We start from the raw sequence: 19,360 nt of genomic DNA on the forward strand, positions 1-19,360 counted from the left end.
CCTTACTCTGTGAAGACCCTCTTACTTCCTAGAGTTGAACATGGGACTGGGCTACACAGAGACACACAGAAATTTCTGAGGATTACACTGACACTGGGATGACCAGAATAGCATTGGTGGAAGAAAAAGTGAAGAGTGAAAAAAAAGAATACCCTAGAAACTTCTCTACTCAATTTTCTTCTAAAGAATATGACAATTACCTTGTCTATCTATGTTGTTTCATGAAATTCTGGAGAAAATTTTTATCCTTCCAGATCTGAGGGGAAAAGAGGAAAGACAAAAGTTTAGCACTACCCACTTAGTTTTCCTTTGAGATAGAGGCTTTGGTGGCCATGACCCCAATCCCACACTATTTGTTCTGGTCCAGAATTTGCATGAGGTTTCTGAGGAAAACATTACTGCTCTTCTAGAGAGGTGAGATATGCAAAGTGTGAAGTAGATGAACAGGAATCTTGGAGGACAGGTATCCCTGTTCTTATCCTAACAAAATAGACAGCAGACAGGATTCAGGGCAGGTAGTGGAAAGGAAAGGGTCCTGGGCTTCTTTTCTTGCTAGGTCTGTGGATGGTCACCACAACAATCCTCATACTCTTGAAGAATGCCAATACAAAAGACAGTAACAGCAATAACAAAGCTCAGAAAGGGCCTGAAATGTTGCCTCTTGGAAAGGACAACAACCAGGTGGGGGTTGAGCAGGTCCCCAATACCTCACAAGCAAAGGAAGGTCTTCTTGAGTTGGAGCTCTCAGAGCTGCAGAACTGAAGTCTGAGGGCCCCAGCCCTTAACTGTTCAGGTCTCTACAGAGCAGGGGTGGTGATGAGAGCAGCTTCAAGGAGAGGAAGACCAAGTCCTTACCACTTGGCTGAACTGGGTCCTGATTACTCCTGGTGCCAAGCAGTTCCCTCGGATGCCCTTTGGTGCCAGCTCCAAAGACAAGGTTCTGGTGAGCCCCAGGAGGGCTGTCTTGCTGACATTGTAGGGACCCAGAGTCTAGGATTGGAAACACATAACAATTCCTATCACCTCCCTTTGTGAACTAAGCCACCGATTGCACAGAGTAGTGCAATGAAAAGAGAATTAAATTTGGAATGGAGACCTGGCTCCAAATCTTGGCTCCACTATTTATACTGTATGACCTTGGACAAGTGACTTCACTATTCAGGGCTCCTGTGTCATCATCTGTAAAATGAAGTGGGTAGACCACAGAGTGACTAGCTCTGCCCCTGCACTAAATCTTAAATGGTGGCACAGATTTTTGGGACAGGACCAAGCTGTGCCTTCTAAATGATAATCAGTCAAAGATATTTACTAGCCTCTTCCTCACATTAAGAGTCACCAAAGAGTGAGAGGGCAAGGAAAAGTTCTTGGAATAAGATTCCCTTCTGAGATTAGATTTCATAGAATTAGATATTTACAGCTGAAAGGGCCTTGACAAGACATCGAGTACAACTCCTTCATTTTATATGTCATTTTACAGCTCAAGAAACTGAGGTTCAAATGGGTGAAATGAATTGACATGGTCACTCCGCTAAAAGTGTCAGAGGCAGAATTTGAACCAAGGTCTTCCTGTCTCCAAACTTAACACACTCTCTACTCCTCTATGCTGCCTCTCTTGAGAACACATGTTAAAACATGGAGCCTTGTAACTTCCAGAATAACAGGTACCCAAAAACACTGTTGGTGGAACTTTGAATTGCTTCAGCTATCCTGGAAAGTAATTTGGAATGATGCCTGAAAGTCACTAAACAGTGCATTCCCTTTCACTTACTAATACCACTACTGGTATTACTGGTAAAGAAATCAAAAAGGAAAAGGCCAGTACAAAAATATTTTTAGTAGCTCTTTTTGTAACAGGAAAAAAACCTAGAAACCTAGGAGATGTTTCCCCCCCCCCCCAATTTGTTAATGGCTAAACAAATGATGACATATGGATATGATGGCATTTATTGGGCCATGACAAATGGCAGAATGGACAGTTGCAGGGAAAGCTGGAAAGACCGGTATAAATTAATGAAGAGTAAAATGAGCAGAACTAGGAGAGCAATTTATACAACAACAATAACATTATATAGACAAACAACTTTCAAAGGCTCTAGAATGCCAGTCAATGCAATGACAAACCATGGTTCCAGAAGACTGAAGACCAAAGATTTACTCACCCTCCCAACAGAGAGAGGACACATAATGCAGAATGAGATCCATATTTTTGGACATACCTTGACTATACACATTTGGTATAAGGGTTCTCTTTTTGGATATTGCTTTGTTCATTAGATGGGGTGGGGGAGAGGGAAGGGAGAGAAAATAAATACTTATAAATTGACGAAAAGGGGGAAGGCTTTAGCCAGAGACTGTTACAAGAGGAAATATATTTTTCTCCATTTATTTTCTATTCTTATTGTCCCATTTGCAAACACTATTGCTGCTTCCTCTCCCCCCCCCCACCCTTCTTCCATCCAACCATTTTGACCTCCTGGGTCCCAGCAGGAGGAGGCCTGGTGGCCTGAGTTCAGAACTCTGGACAGAGCTAAGCCCCTTTAGGGCTTTGCTGAGATACAGGAAATACAAGGAAGACGCACTCGATGGATGGTGACGCTCAGTGACTTTGTGTCTATAAGCCCATATGGTAGTATGCATGTGTACTTTTAAACCTTTTTTCCCTAAGCATAAATGTTTGAATGAATAAATTTAACATATGAATGATGAAAAAAGACAGAGCTTCCTTCCCTTGTGCCCATGGCCTCTTGTTGTCAGCTTGAGTTAGCTGAGCCTGGAAGGGTGATTGATTTGGCTCCTCTCATATACAATCAACCTCAGGTAAAGTTTTGATGGAGGTGAGAGATGAAGAGAGGAGGTGGCTTCTGTCTTTAATTTACAGGAATGTTCTTGTTAGACACATCCCTATGGCCTGAGCCCTCCCTTCCAAGCTCAGGTGGATGCAATTGTCAAACCTGCCTTATGAACCACCAATCATACCAAGAGTTGAAGATTAGAACAACACTTACTATCACAGGAGCATAGGCCATAATAGAGGAAACAAAAACCACAGCACTTGCCCTACAAAGAGAGAGGAAACATTGAGAGTTGAGTTTGGCCAGATGATTAGATGTCTGCTGGGGAAAGAAAGGGTGAAGGAGGATGGATGGGCTTTTCCCTGGAGGGGAGGAATCAAGGTTCTATCCTGAGGCCACACTCAGCTAAACTTCACCTTTGGTAGACATACTTCTGCATATGTTCAATCAGCAACCAGGTGCAATGGAAGGAAGTGCTGTTTAGGAGTCAGAAGACCTGGATTCAAATTCCAACTCTGCTAATTGATATCTTTGTGACTTTAGGCAAGTCACTTCACATTTCTTGGCTTCAGTTTCTTCATCAGCAGAGTTGGATGCTATGACCTCTGATAATACTTCCCACTCGAAAATTCTCTGATTCTGTAATTAAGCACCAACTATGTTCTAAGACCTATACTAAATACTGGAGACAAAGAAATAGTAAAAAAAAAAAACAAAAAAAAAACCAATTAAAATGGGAAAGGATACATCCTTCACTTCTCAAAGACCTTACAACCCAAGAGGCACAGTTATGACAAGAATATGAAAAGTATGATACAAGGTAGTATGTCATCTGCTGCTTTTGACATAAATAGGCCAAGTTAGTAGCAGCACAGCTGTATTATTATTTGTGTCCTAGCCATGGTTATGATTACAGTTGAATCAAGAACTCACATGCAGGTTCCTCCTTACAGTGATGGGCAACCACGGCACATTCCCTTATGAAATGACTTAATAGCCCATTAGAGCCCAGGTTTCGTAGTCATCCTTGAGAAGGAATAATACAACTCTGTTTACATGGAAAGAATGACAGAGAACATTTAAAATAGAATCCTTGGCTTCCTTCAAAGCATGGCTTAGATTGCCTCCTCCTACAGGAAGCCCTTTCCTGATTCTGTCTCTACCCACCTCCCCAGTTATTATTCTTTCATTCCCCTGAAATTACTCTGTATTACTCTCTATACTTTGTGGTTACTTGCATATGTGCTGTATTCTCCCATTAGAATGAAAACTCCCTGAGGGCAGGAATTATTTCATTTTTTTTTGTATCTCCAGGAACCTGTCCTAGTGCTTGTACATAGTGCATGGTTCATAAATATTTGCTGATCTAATGTAATTTCTTCTGTTCCAAATGTAGAACATTGACTTTTTAATCCAAACAGGGAGGTCCAAGCAGAGCCAGACAGTCCCTGACTCTGATCAGCAGTCCCATTTTATAGGAGATAGGTAGTGATCATTCAGGTCCTGGTTACAGTTTGAGGGAAGATCATTCCTCTTCTTCTCTAAATCCAGAGAAAGTCATGGAAATGTAAAGACAGAGAGAAATCTGGAAAGTGGGGTTGACTCTCCCAAGGAGAACTGGTTTTCCTGGGTCTCTCTTACCTCGGATCTGGTTTTGCCCAAATGTCTTGTTCCTCCTCCTTTTCTCCTAGGGTCACCATGTGTGGTAAAGCCAGCTTCACAAGCCGGCCTGGTGCTTTCACACTAATATCCATTATCTAAAACCGTGAAAAGGATGGTGTAAAGGGAGACTTCTCTACCTCCTGTCACTACTCAGATGGCCTTAGGAGCAGAGGTGGCCCAATAAAAAGTAGACTGGGGTGAGATTAACTAATTAGTGACTTCACTTTGGGTCCAGATTATTTTATCATCTGTTCCCCACATTTATTCATCTTCATCCTCAAGGAAAATATAGGAGATTTTCTCAAATGATGCACTAAAATCCAGATAAATGAGACTTCTGAGCTGCCAATATAGTAACACTCTCAATCAATTAATCAGTCAGAATTTGTTGAATGTTTCTAATGTTCTCTTCACTGTGCTCAGTGAAGAAACATGACATTAGTATGGAGTGATGTTTTTGGGGGGTTTTCTTGTATTTAGGTTAGGCAATGGGGTAAAGTGAGTTGTCCAAGGTCACACAACTAATAAGTGTTATATGCCTGAGGTGAGATTTGAACTCAGGTCCTCCTGAATCCAGGGCTGGTACTCTATCCACTGTGCCACCTAGCTGCCTCAAATGATGTTCTTTTAATGAAACTATTCCAACTCTTAGTACTGCTTCCCCTTCTAAATGTTCACAAAGCATCCTTTTAATTATACATTCAAGACTACTCATGAACCCTGAGCCAGTCACTTGACTTTTCTAGGGCTCTTTTTTCCTTATTTGCAAAATGAAGAGGCTGGATTTGATCACTTCTAAATCCTTCCCACCCCACAGTTCTAGATCTATGATTCTAATTATCAGAGGCTGCCAAAGGACAGAGGGTTCCTCACCTCGACTAATGCTTCAATTTACCCCACAAACTATGAGGCAAATGTCTGCCTCTCTTCTTGGAGGATCCATCCTGGGTGTGGTCTTACCTTGTCCCACATTTCTTCACTGGCACCCAGTGTACTCCAAGTCATAGGGCTGACACCTGCCACACAAACCAGGAAGTTGATAAACCCATGTTTTGCAGAAGCCTAGATGGAAATCAGAGGAGTTGAGGTTAAGTCTCAGTGGACAGATGGACAGTGGACAAATGAAACTGTTGCCAGGACACTGTCCCTTTGAGACCTGAATATGGAATTGTAAAGATGGTCTCCTCAGTGATATTCATACTCATCCTTGCCAAGAAGTATTCTCACCATGGACACTAGCCTCTTACAATATTCTTCCTTTCCCACATGGCACACGGTTCCTGAAGCACTCTGTCCTTGAAGTTTTTCAACTGCACAATCTACATTCTGTTGTTTTCTGATGCTCACAATCACATGGGCCCCATCTCTGGCCAGATGTTGTGCAACAGCAAAACCAATCCTATGGGAGATTGGGGGAAAGAGACAGAGAGATGCTCCCTTTCAGAGGACCAGGAATGAGAACCATAAGCTGTGAGATGAAAATTTCAGAGTAGCTATGCCTTTCTGAACCCCCAATCAGTAGCACTCACCCATCTGTGGAACCTGTGATCAGGGCCACTTTATCAACCAGAACTCCCCTCCTGTCTGCTGCAGTACTTCTCATTCTCACTGAGAAAGGGACCAGAGGGAGAAACAGATGCCTTTGGGGCCATACCACTGCCCTCTACGTGATAGTTAGTGATCAATCTTCTTCCTAGTAGACCTGGTCCCAAAAAAGGAGCCTGAGATGGGCAAGACAAAAGAAAACAAACAAACAAAAAACCATTCACACCTGAAGTTAATAGCAGGATCAGCAACTCAATTTGAATCACAGAAGTGTTTTTCTTTCTCTGTCATAGAAAGGGTCAGAAGAGATTCAGAGAGAGGGAGAACTCTTCAAACTAGAGGCACCCATTACACTGGCAAAGGTAGTTAAGCATGATGAAATATAATGTTGGCATAGTTGTGGGGAAACAGGAACTCTCCACTCCACATGAAGTAGTGGATTGGTGCTGTCTCTTTGGAGAGCAATCTGGTAATAAGCAGTAAGGGTCAGAAAATTTGTCATGTCCTTTGATTCCTCAGCATAATGGATAGAATATTGGAGTGGAGTCAGAAAGATCAGGTTTGAATCCTACCTCAGACCCTTACTAGCTGCGTGAGTCAGGACAAGTCACTTAATCTCTCAGACTCAGTTTCCAAATCTGCAAAATGAAGAAAATGGACTCAAAGTTATCAAAGGTCCCTTCTAGCTCCAAATCTATAATTCTGAGAGAATAGCAGGACTATCCCACCCACATTCCTGACCATAATGCCTGTCCCAGTGAAGCCTAAGAGTACATTATCTCTTTTGGCTTTTATTTTACACTATTGACTGATATTAAGCTTGTAATCCACTAAAAATCTTTCAGATTCCTTTTTGGACAGCTTGTTCCATTTTTTGATGGTTGGTGAATTCCCTAGGCATTTACTTCAGTCTCTTCATACAGCTCCTGACTTTCCTCATCGTTGGAGTCTTTTCCATTTGTATCTTCACAACTTCATTCTTGACAGTTTCCCATTCATCCTGGATTGAGTTCCTCCAGTAGAATTTTAGCCCATGGGGTCTTATCTAACCTTGCTCTAAACTTTAGACTTCATCTACTTTATTTTACAGATGAGGAAATTGAGATCCAATTAATAGTAAAGTGACTTAAACAAAGTCACACAGCAAATTAATAGGAGAATTGGAATTGGAACCTAGATCTCCTGACCCCCAGTGCTCCTTCCACCACACAACACTGCTTGCCTATTGTTGTATTCTAGTTTACATTCAATTTTTGGAATTTAGGTTGCTCCTAGATTCAGTGAAAGAGTCCCCCATCATCACATGTACTATGGAAAGTCTGGCTTCATTTCCCAGGAACTGTGATCCACTGACAGAAGGATGAAGATTGGAAAGGTGAAGCAGAATCCTAGCCCATCGTCTAGCCCAGTGATTCTCAAAATGTAGTCGTGAGATTTCTGGGAGTGGCTAAGACCCTTTCAGGGAATCAGCAAGATTGAAACCATCTTCTTAACAATACTAAGATGTTTGAATTTCTATACGACAAATATCAATATGTATGATCAACATGAAGAAAAGCTCTTTGAAGGAGGATCCTTAAAATTTTTTTACAAGTGAAAATGGGTCCTGAGACCAAAAAGGTTGAGAATCAGTGCTCTAAACTTTCCATCTTCTTTTCTTCTTTTGCCCAGTAATCTGGCCCAAAGCCCCAAAAGGGGCTGAAAGAGTGTATGTCATAGGACTAACCAAAGGTCAAGTCAGAGATAACTGGCAGTGGTGGGATTCAAATTCTGATTTCAATTACAACATTCTTTCCAGTGTCCCATGCTCCCTCCCTGGACGCCTCAGCCCCTGACAGTAACTGGGTTCTGTTATTCTAGCTCCTGGGGAGGTGGTCTCCTCTGTTGGCCCCAACCTCAAGGGGAGAGAAGGACAGTTATTCTGTAGGTACAAGAACCTCTGGCACCAGAGATGAGACAGGTTTTAGAATCTAGATGAGGATATTCCTTCCTTGAGTTGACAGCCCAATAGAAGAAATAAACATGAGAGGAACATTTTGCAAGTGGTTGAGGGAATAGTCTAGCCTGGTTTGCTTCCATATAATACCTTTTTGTGAGTGAGGAGCTCCAGTACTTTTCAAACTTCCTAATATTGGTAGATACAGTGCAGTTTGAGAGATGATAAATGGAACTGGTGGCTAAGTCCCCAAGGACTACTCATTGATAAGAAGACCAAGGAACAAGGGGCTAAATCTCTGCAGAACAGCAACTGGTGATTCAGCTGCAGTGCAAGGCACTGAGGCACCCTCTAACTGTGGCCAGGGAGGCAAGAAGTATGGCCCAATGGCCTGTGTGTAGAACTATAGTTACATTAAAAAGTCATCATAACCAGAGCCTGGAATAAGGATCTGGGGACTGTAGACAGGGCTATCCCCTTGGTAATTATAGAACCTAAGAAAACCATTTCTTTCTGAGGACACCCTTTAGACTACACTCTCCACATGAATTTTTATATAAGTAAAATTCAAGTAAAATGATCATCTAGGGCAGCTAGGTGACGCAGTGGGTAGAGCACCAGCCCTAAATCAGGAGGATCTGAGTTCAAATCTGACCTCACACCAAACACTTGACACTTACTAGCTGTGTGTGACCCTGGGCAAGTCACTTAACCCCAATTGCCTAAAAATTTAAAAAAAATTTTAAACAATCATCAATGTTTCATTTTAGCCAATGGTAATCACAAAGCCCCCAAAAGGCAGGGTGTGTATCTGTGTGTGTGTGTGTGTAAGCATTACAATGTGGTTCTACATGCTTTAATCCTTCAGTGGGAAAAGGAGACCAAACTACCTTCTCCTGGAATAGCATATGCCCCAGTGCCCACTGTCATCCCCACAAAATCCCAGGACAAAGATGCCAGTTCAGAGATGGCTCTTGCCCATAGTCAGGCATCTATCTAAGAGAAAGTTATCAAGAATGATATAACAGAAGTTCAAAAGCTCCAACCCTTTCCTCCTAACTGGACACCATTAATTTGTTGCTTCTTCAGGTGACCACAGTGTCTCCCAGCACTGCTCTCCTCCCTTTCAGGACAAACAAGGAGCAATTCCACAGAAGACAATATTGGGTAGATTACTCTTTTCAGCAAAAACTGCTAGTTTGGGAGATTCTAGGAGTTACCAAGAGATTACCTTCAGGCGGATCCTGGCTACCTTGTCTGATGCTTAGACAGGACCCCAGGAGCAGTCTGCCAGGCTCTTAGTACCAAGGCCAGCTTTCTCACCCCTCTGCTTACTTACTCTGGCTTTAAATTGAAATTATCTGTTTTTCACTTCTCACAGAACACACCCCTAGACAGTTCCTTGTCCTCTCCTCCACATCCTTTTGATTGGGTCATCAAATCTTGGGGTTTTTTCTCATCTTTTATTAGGTGATATATTTTTTTATCATCCAATCTTCAGATTAGACCTGAGATTCCAGCTGAGGTACCTATTTATGCAGTAATTGGTATCCCTACCTCAGGTCTCTCCCTACTTCAACCATCTTCCCCACTGTTAGCAAAGTGGTTTTCCTTAAGTGCCAATCTGGTCAAGTCATGCCCTCTTTCATTCTTTATTGCTCTTAAGATAAAATATAAACTCCATCACATAGTGACCCCTCCTATCTTTCCAGCCTCCTTGTTTATTACTCTCCTTCCCCCCCCCCCCGCACTTGTCCCCCCTTCCCCCACATTTTGCTTCATTGTCTTTTCACTGACTATCTATAATGCTTGGAATGAACTCCCTCCTCACCTGGACCTTACAAAGTTCCTTTCTTCCTTCAAGATGCAGCTCAACCATCAGTCTTTCCTGATCCTCCCAACTGCTAGTTCCCACCTTCCTTAGCTACTTGGTACTGAATTACCTTAAATTTGCTCCATTTATATCTTCTATATTTATTCTTTCTGTACTTATATGTGTGATTGTTATCTCTTTGTTAGACTGTAACATTCATGAGAATAGAGATTGCTTCTTCTTTTGTATTTGCATCCCCAAAGCCCTGCAGACAATACCTGGCCCATCTATATTAGGTGCTTACTAAGTACTTGTTGACTTGTTTGGAATTTAATAGAAACTTGGAGGTCATGTAGTCCATGATGATAATACTGATCTTGCTTCATTCTTGCTGAATACATGTCTTCTTCTTTGCTACAGAATTTGGAAAAGTCTGAGGTCTTCTTTATTCACAGAATCCCAGAAGCTGTGGATTGGAAAAGACACAAACCTAAAAGAGGAATTCTGTTTCCAATATCCCTAACAGATAGTAATCCAGCCTCTACTTGAAGGCTACCAATAAGATATATGATATATATATAGGGGTTTTCTCCTGAATGAACACTCATGATTCTCCAGAGTTGTTCTCTGAATGAAACCTTGGCTATACTAGCTACATATAGAAGGGTTCTTCGCTGTAGACCTTCTGATGCCTAAAAAAAAATTTGGTTTATAATTTAATTCTCTTCCACATGGCTCATATTTATAAGATTTCTCACCTATGTGGCCACCCATTCCACTTGTGGATAACTCTGATACAAAGTTTTTCTTTATGTAGAGTTAAAATTTGCCTCTGAGAAATAAATCATCTTTAATGATCTTGATTCTGTCCTCTGGGGTCATGTAGAACCAGTCTAATCTCTCTTTCTTCAAAGTCATAACCCCTCAACTACTTGAAGATGGCTATTGTTTTCTAGGTCCTCTCTTCTCTGCATTCAAGCTGCACAGTTCCTTCAACTGATGCTCAGGTGGTATGGTTTCCATTCCTCACTCCATCGTGGTTGCCCTCCTTTCTAGCTTCTCAATTGTAGTTGTTGTTCAGCTGTTTCAGACTCTTGTGGCCACATTTAGAGTTTTCCTGGCAAAGATACTGGAGTGGTTTGCCATTTCCTTCTCCAGCTAATTTTACAGATGAGGAAACTGAGGTAAACAGGGTTAAGTGACTTGCCCAGGATTACACAGCTGGTAAGTATCTGAGGCCAGATTTGAACTCAGGAAGATGTCTTCCTGACTTCAGGTCCAGTACTCTATTCACTGAGCCACCTAGCTTCTCAATGCTCTTCTTAAAATGTGTGTAGCAGGGGCAGCTAGGTGGCGCAGAAAATAGAGCACCGGTCCTAAGTCAGGAGTACCTGAGTTCAAATCTGACCTCAAACCAAACACTTGACAAGTCACTAACCCCAATTGCCTAAAAAATAAAATGAAACAAAATGTGTGTAGCAAGTGTTTCCACCACAGCACTTCTTTTCTGTCCAGAGCAGAAGGACACTCCTGAGCTTCTCAATAGAAGGAAACAGGGTAGTGAGACATTGGAAGTCGAGGGGCCTGGGCACAGGCAGCAGGTTGCTAGAGTTCCTCATTTTCTCTTCCTTCAGCCTTGACAGTTACTTCCTCTTCACCATTTGCCAATGGCTAGAATTTATGCCTTTTTCTGCTCAGAGACTCCATGGGAAAGAAACTTGTCCAGGGATGCGTTGATAGGTAACCTTGCCAATCATAAACTATCAACATTCAGTTTAATGTATGTTCAGAGCATAGGCCCATGGTATACAATCAATCAATCAACATTTTTTTTTGGTGAGGCAATCAGGGTTAAGTGACTTGCCCAGGGCCACACAGCTAGTAAGTATCAAGTGTCTGAGGCCGAATTTGAACTCAGGTCCTCCTGACTCCAAGGAAAGAGCTTTATCCACTGTGCCCCCTAGCTGCCCCTCAATCAACATTCATTAAGCACCCACAAAAGGTATTGAAATGGATTTAGCAATGGATTCAGGAAGACCTGAGTTCAAATCCAGTCTCAGACCCTTACTAGTTGTGTGACCCTGGGCAAGTCACTTAACCCCATTATCCTCAGTTTCCTCATCTATAAAATGAGCTGGAGAAGGAAATAGAAAACCACTTCAGTATCTTTGCAGGAAAACCCCTGACTGGAAAATGAACTTTAATATTGTTAATATCAAATGTAATATTCCCTTCTCTATCAAAAGGTCGTCCTGACAGTAAGAGAAAGTCCCTTCCCTCTAGAGCATCCTAAGAATGTCATTGCCTTCCTGCTCTACAGACCCTTATTCTTAATTAGGTTGGGTGGGGCACCATGCCCTGAGAATCTTTAAGCCCTGTTTATCCTGTAAACGGAACTAGTTTAGGCTAGCCTCAGCTACCAAAAGTGTCCTTATCTCCTCCTTGAGGTCTGGGGCAAAGGGGATCATGAAGGGTAAAAAAAAACCGGAATGAAGTGAGTTTTCTTGTTTGGATTGCCAAGGGCAATGAGGTCTCAGTCCTCATATGACTACTCCCTTTTCCCCACTTTTTCCTCCTGAAGGTATTAAAACCATTCTGAAAGTTTTCTTGGTGAACAGCCATGTACTCAGATATATGGGTGGCCCAGGCTCGAGACCCTCTTTATCTTTTTGTAGTAGGAAAAAAACCCAAACAAACCTGGAAACCAAGGGGATGCTCACCTATTGGCTAATGGCTAAACAATCAAATAATGTCTATGTTGTGAAACTTTGTAACACCCATGTAGGTAGGAAAATTAATTCTCTTGTCATTTAGATATGTTAGGTTATAAATTCAGTTGCTGAAGAGTTGTCTAAAAGCTGCTATCTTTGTTAAACAAAGAGTGCTTTATTTCATTCAGATTGCATTAATGGGAAAAGAAAAAAAATTCTTCATTGTTTTATCTGATAAGATGTTTGACATGGTTATAAATTTGTTTCAACTCTGCTAGTGACGTGGTATAAGTTCTATGATTTTTAAACCTAAGAGCTAGAGCTGAAAAGAGCTATAGGTATACCTAGTTAGAATGAGAAAGTTTTTAAGTTCCACTTAACTTTGTTTGATGGGGATGGGATTTTCTCTGGACCCCTAAAAGGAAAAGATGATGTCTTTGGGACCTGGACCCCAAATCCCCTGAACCCAGATATCTGGCCTTCTCCTGAGGTACCCAGCCCATCCCAGTCAATAATCCTTTTAACTGCCCTATTGTCTGCATCTGGCCCATCTCAGGCTACTTTCCACTCCTAGACCCCATCCAGATCTTCCCATAGTCTTTCTGTATAAAAATCTCATTCTCACCCTCAAAAATTGCACAGACTCACCAGGAGTCTGGCCCACTCGTATTGGTGTCACAAATAAACTCGCTGCTTTGACTGGAAGGCTTGAGTAGTCGAATTCTTTTGAGGCAGACCTATGCCCCATACCCTTGCATTTTGGGGTTCCCAGCACCCCTAGACCACAACATGTTCACAATGATTTTCTGTGTAAGTTAATTTGGGTATACATTCAACTGAATTAAGGCAACTTGATGAGAAACAGGTTTTATTTCATGCTTCAATTCCACAATTGTTTGTGATATTGTGCAGATATGCTGTTAGGAATATAGCTTCTCTTCTAATCTGGATGTTGCTAGATTATGAGCTGAACTGTTAAAGGTAAAGAAAATGTTTGAAAACTGTTAATATTTCAAAGTACAGTTTAAGAAACTAGAAACTTCTGTTTGCCTATAATAAGGAGGAAGGTTTATTGGCTATCTACTTATAAAACCTGAATCTCTTGCCTCATTGCAAACTCTTTTTTAGAGACAAATTTTATTGTCAGCACAATTGAAAACACATGACATACAGAGAAGCCCCCCCCCCAAACACAAAGGCAAGAGGAAAAGGCAAAAACAGACAGTAGCCAGTCAAGTCACCATCTTAAGAAGCTTATTTAGTCAAGGATGACTTGCCTTGGGGGAGTTTGAGTGGGAAGAGGGTTGGAGGGAAATACTTTCAGACACGTGGCAAATGGAAAGAATGCCTAATGCATGGAGTGGAAAGACCCAAATTTGAACCCTGGCTCCCCCATCCACACTTACTAGTCAAGTGACCCTGGGCACCAATGATAAGTCTCAGTGTCTTCCTATGTAGGATGAGGACAACACTGCCTGATACTCAACCTTCCCAGGGTTGTTGTGTCCAACGAGGTAATGGGCATAAACATACAGTGATGGTTATTGTACATGGTAACAAGAAAGAACTCACAGGGAAAGAAGAGGATGGGGACTGAGGGAGTCAAGCCTAGTCCCTTCCACCAAACTTGCCTGAATCCAAGATAGCAGGAGGGAACCCTGCCCCCAGATAAATGGGACCTGGAGGAGGAAAGCATAAGTATGTGTGCATACATACACCTACAAAATGTTAACAGTGAGAAAGAATGAGACATTATACAAGATCCATGTTAACAGGGACCACCACAAACAGAAGAAACACTCAATGTGAAACAGCTGGGGGGGGCACAGGGAAGCCCCTGGCACCCAGAACAAGTATCAAAGCTAGGGAAGGGGGTGAGGAAGAGAGAGAGGTAGACAGGAAGTTCTAGCACACAGACTAAGAAAGCATCAGAATTTTTGGTTTTGGGAAGAGTGGGAGGAGCCCTAAGCACACGAACCAAACATCAAAATTAGGGGGAATTCTTGATACACAGACCAAGAAAGCATCAGAGTTTTTATGATTTTGGGGGGCAGGAGGGGCCCTTAGTACATGGAAGAAAAAAAACACCAGAGCTTTTATTGGGGGAAAAGGCCCCCAAAGCAAGAAAACATCAAAGCTGGGGGAGAAGCCTTCCCCACACATCAAAGCATCAAAGCTGGAGGTGGGACAGGTTGGAGGAGCTTCTAGGACACAGACCAAGAAAGGATCAGAGCTTCGGAGTCGGGGTGGGAGGGTGCCAAGAGGGGATGTAGGCCTCAGCTTCCTGAGCAAGAAAGTACCAGTACTTGGGAGAAGCTCAAATGAAGAAAGCCTCAGATTTAGGAAGAAAAGGTTGGGGTGGGGGGAGGAACTCTTTTCACTGAATTTAAGAAAGCATCAGAGGTTGTGTGCATACACTGAGCAAGCAGCAAAGGCGGGGGGGGGGGGGGGGGGGGGGGGGGGGGGGGGGGGGGGGGGGGCTTAGCACTTGGAGCAAAGCTTGGGGGGGGCCTCAAACACTTTTTCATGAGAGGCAGGGGTGGTAATTAGGAATTTGTTTATGGTGTAAGACTGTTTATTGTGGATTATGAAGTTATATCTGGAGTGATCTCTACTGAAGTTACATTTTAACCAATTTATGGTCTTACCAAACTCCAGTCTTAAAGATTTATTTTTGCTTTAAGGATTGAATAAGAGATAGACATCTGCTAGTCTGGAGGTTTACAGCTATCATATATTCATTAGATTCTAATGACTGCCTTTTTACTTCAGGATGATTTTTAAACTGTTTTTGAGAAAGAGAAATGCTAGTAAAAAGGAATGTTAAGTAAAAATCTTTCATGTGATTTTTTTTTCAGAAGCCTGTTTATTTGATAGCTAATTTACTGCAACAACATGACAGTATCGCTAACAATTGTGTCCAGATTAGTGAGACTCTGTTGTTTGAAGTGAAACCTTTTGGGACCCTGAATATTCTTTTTGAACTTCGTTCTTGGGTTTGTTGTGTCCTTGGGCCAATGTTTTCACCACTTCAAGAAAAAACTCCGGCAGCTCAGTGGGAATGACATCTGAGATCTAAGGCCAGTGCATAGCTATTCCTGGGAGTAAGGTTGGGAGGATGACCTTGGGAAGGCTAAGGTTGGACCCTCCTAATTCATCTTCCCTTACAAGAAATCTTCCCATGGGTTAACTCTGAGCTTAGCTATGTATCCTGCCCTATACTTGGTCATTTATGCTATTCTTATACATGTGTTGAGTCATTCTGAGCCCTTGGATTTAGGCCTGGAGGACCACCATTGATGCTGTTATATTCATGTCCATGCTTCTTCCTCTCATAGCAAATATCTCTAATCAGGGCAAGTTAAACTGTGATTTTTAAAAAATAATTAATTGAAAGTATTATTTTCTATTATATTAATAACCCATTATTAATTAGGATTCCAGCTTTTTATTTCCTCATTCAGGGACCAGCCCTTGTACGCCAGTTAGTCTTTGAATGACATTGCTGATAGATAAGACTGCCTAAAATTCTCTAGGAACATTCTCTGCAGTAACTCTATGTCCTTGCACCCCTTTATTAGAATTTAAGGTGACCCAACTCATAAAGGAGAACAAGTCACCAAGCCAACATAACTTTCAATATACTTGATATATACATCCCATCCCAGGACCTTTGGCTACAATTGAAGTTAACTTGGCAACTTTTAAGTGAAGTCATTCGTGTATTAGAGGTCATCTTCTTATAAAAAGTGTTCTGTTACCTATGTTTTATAGGAGGGATACATCCTTCTCAGTCTCTACTCCTCCTAAGGGGGGGGGGAGTATGAATTAATTATAATTAATTAATTTGAGTTAATTAATATAATGTAATTGCAATTGGTATTAATTGAAGTTCTAAAAAACTGAGTAAAAATTTTGAGAAAACAACAAGGTCAGATGAATATTTGTACTTTAAAAGGTCTTAAGAATTCTACCTTCTGTGATTTTTAAAAATTGTTTGGCTTCTGATTTTTCAGTTTACATCTGAATTTCCTAAATATATCAACATGACAATTTGCTAACTTACAGCACAAGGCAATTATACGTAATAAACTGAAGTTCCTTTCCTTTCTGGAACTTGAATATGGATGAGGAATGAAATAGAGGAACACCAGAAGTTAAATGATGATGGAGTCAATGCCAATTTAAAAGGTACTTTTTTTAGTCTTAGCCTACATAATAACTACATTGGCAAATATCAAATTCATAACTCATTACACAAGTCATATCCTCAAAGATTCTTTTAGATTCTCCCTTCAGCCTGTTGCTGGCAGTATCCTAGTATCTGGTTTAGATATGGATAGGAGCAGCAAAGAGAATGTAAATTCTCTGGTTGAGAGGTTCCTAATTTGATGTTCTTATTAGAGCCATAAAGTGAGAGCTAGCTTTCACCACGTGACCTGGTTATTGGCAAAGCAATTTTAAAATGGAGGAACTAGAATTAAGAAGGATTAGAGAAAGCTTCCTGTAGAAGGTGGAATTTTAGTTAGGACTTAAAGGAAGCCAGAGTACAAAAACAAGTAGGCCCTGAGTGGCAGTTTGAGCAACCTTAGGTAGGTTTTAGTTACATAGGAAGGAGTACAATGGAATTTTACAGAAGGCAGAAGGTAATGATTTATATATCAAAGAATAAATAGCTAAAGGGGAAGATCTATATAAGTTTGAATCATAAACTAGTTAGCAAACACCAGGGTTATAACTGGAGTTTGCAAACTAGCCAGTTAGTCATGTAGCTAAAGTCTGATATCTCTGCTTCATTCTGCAGGCTCTAGCTAGCTACATAACCTGCTCATCTTAAGTAAATGGTGGGAAGAAAGTTAAGCTGAAAATTCTCCTCTCATAGCAATGATTACAATTACTTCTGGGCCATATACAAGAGAAACATGACTGTTGACAGACACTTCCTGGTGGCTGTGCAAGAAACCAGGAGCCACTTCAAAAAAATAAATAAATAAACAAGTCAGACTTTGGAGGAAAAGATGAAGACCTGCAAACAAGTGAGACAAGCCCAGGCAGCAGAGGTCAATGGGAAATGTTTCTCACAATAAAAGAAGAATAAATGGGGAACTCTAAGAATCTGCTGTTTGTACCCAGGCCTTTCTACTGCAGAGGTATGGAAAATAGCCAAGGGCCACCTACCAGTCCCAACATTCCAGTGTACTGCCAGAACCAGATTAAAATGTAATCAGTAAATATTCAACAAAATAAATCAAAATATAATAAACCATAGATAATATCACATTTTAAAACTAAGTCAACATACAGGCCTACAGAGACCCTTCTTGTATAGATTAGTGGTCCCCTTTCCAATTTGAGTTTGACACTACTGCTCCATTTCCAGTATCTCATTACTTCGTTTTTCTCATTCCGAGAAGTTGAGGGGCCTCTTCTGCTTCTAACAGGAATGAAATGCTACTGTGGAAATACTTTTACACAAATTTTAGGAAAAGCGTTGAGAAGCTGGAGAGGAAAGATGGAGTGGGGAGTAGATACCTTGGCATTTGAAGATAGGCAGGCAGTACTATGTAGCTTGAATGCAGAGAAGAGAGAGCTTAGAAAAAAAGAGCCATCTTCAAGCATTTAAAGGATTTTGATTGGAAGAATGATTACATTTATTCTGCATGATCCCAGAGGACAGAACCAAGAGCATTAAACAGAGTTTATTTCCCAGAGGCAAATTTTAGCTCAATATAAAGAAAAACTTAGCGTCTGTTAGAGTTATCCAAAAGTGGAATGGGTGGACGCACAGGTGGAAAACTTGATAAATATGGTCTGTGTGGAAGAGAATTAAATTGTAAATTAAGTTTTCTTTTTAAGCATCAGAAAATCTATAGGAAAGAACTTATATAAATGTAATTAGCATAGCAAAGACTTCATTCAGAAAACAGAGAAGGGGGTAGATAGGTGGTGCAGTAGATAGAGCTCTGGCCTTGGAGTCAGGAGGACCTGAGTGCAAATCCAGCCTCAGACACTTGACACTTACTATCTGTATGACCCTGGGAAAGTCATTTAACCTCAATTGCCTCACCAAAAAGAAAAAAAAAACAGAGAAGGGAATAAGTACTTATATAGTACCTACTATGCACAATGAACTTTTAAAATATTATCTCATTTGATTCTCATAAACAACCCTGCAAGGTAGACTCTGTTATCATCCCCATTTAACAGTTAAGAAAATTGAGGCAAATAGAGGTTAAGTGATTTGCCCAGGGTCACATAGCTAGGAAGTATGATGAATAAAAAAGTTTGAGAGACACAGTTTCTGGGTAATTTAATCATTTTATTAATAAGACCAACAAGTTATTAATAAAAGGATGGTCATTTTGGTGGTCTCTCTTAGAACAAAAACAATCATGGCAGGCTGGCCACAGAGCATATTTATATGTTCTTTTGGAAGAGGAGTGGCAATCAACTCTGATTGGTCAACATAATAGGAGGCGAGTTATATAAAAATGAGGGACTGAGAGTGACATCACGTCATCCTTGAATGGAGAAACTATCTCCACACTCAGACCACCCTCAGCTTTGGGCTATCTATTCGAAGAATGTACATCCCACCCAAGCCCGAGCTGGAGACCTCTGTCTCCAGGGTGAGTCTAATCTCATTATCAGCAGTGTCTTTCCAGAGGCTGAATTTTAAAATCAGGACTTTTAAAAAGGGAGGAACTCTGGATCTCCCCAATCATTGGTTATTAATAATCATTTCTCTCAGAAGTGTCTGAGGATAGATTTGACCTCAGGTCTTCCTAACTCTAGATCTAGGATCTATCCACTGCACAAACAGCTGCCTCTAGTGAACCCTAAATATTCATAAGAGAGTTCGTTCAGGAGAAAACTCCTATATATGTGGTATGAGAGAGGT

The 19,360-nt window shown here is 41.2% G+C and overlaps 1 protein-coding gene across 1 annotated transcript; it reads right to left on the reverse strand.

The window, feature by feature from the left end:
* Window positions 1-21: 21 nt before the first annotated feature.
* On the reverse strand, window positions 22-10,783 carry LOC110206876 (dehydrogenase/reductase SDR family member 2, mitochondrial-like). The gene is made up of 10 exons (XM_078151632.1): window positions 10,779-10,783; window positions 8,374-8,429; window positions 5,984-6,062; window positions 5,682-5,853; window positions 5,415-5,516; window positions 4,490-4,549; window positions 4,411-4,418; window positions 3,006-3,057; window positions 856-990; window positions 22-51 (listed from the first exon to the last, which is right to left on the reverse strand). The coding sequence occupies exons 1-10, from the start codon at window positions 10,781-10,783 to the stop codon at window positions 22-24; spliced, it is 699 nt and encodes a 232-aa protein (XP_078007758.1).
* Between the last annotated feature and the right edge of the window lie 8,577 nt (window positions 10,784-19,360).

This window comes from Phascolarctos cinereus, unplaced genomic scaffold, assembly GCF_003287225.1.
Source record: "Phascolarctos cinereus isolate Bilbo 61053 unplaced genomic scaffold, phaCin_HiC Scaffold_3;HRSCAF=262, whole genome shotgun sequence".
In the NCBI taxonomy this organism is placed as follows: domain Eukaryota; kingdom Metazoa; phylum Chordata; class Mammalia; order Diprotodontia; family Phascolarctidae; genus Phascolarctos; species Phascolarctos cinereus.

What these genes read in the sequence shown, in the direction of transcription:
- LOC110206876 (XM_078151632.1), bottom strand. An exon ending in GTAAGAGGCTAGTGTCCATG is followed by an intron (nt 5,517 to 5,681) that starts GTGAGAATACTT and finishes ATTTCCATCTAG; the next exon opens with GCTTCTGCAAAACATGGGTT. An exon ending in GTGAAGAAATGTGGGACAAG is followed by an intron (nt 4,550 to 5,414) that starts GTAAGACCACAC and finishes TCACGGTTTTAG; the next exon opens with ATAATGGATATTAGTGTGAA.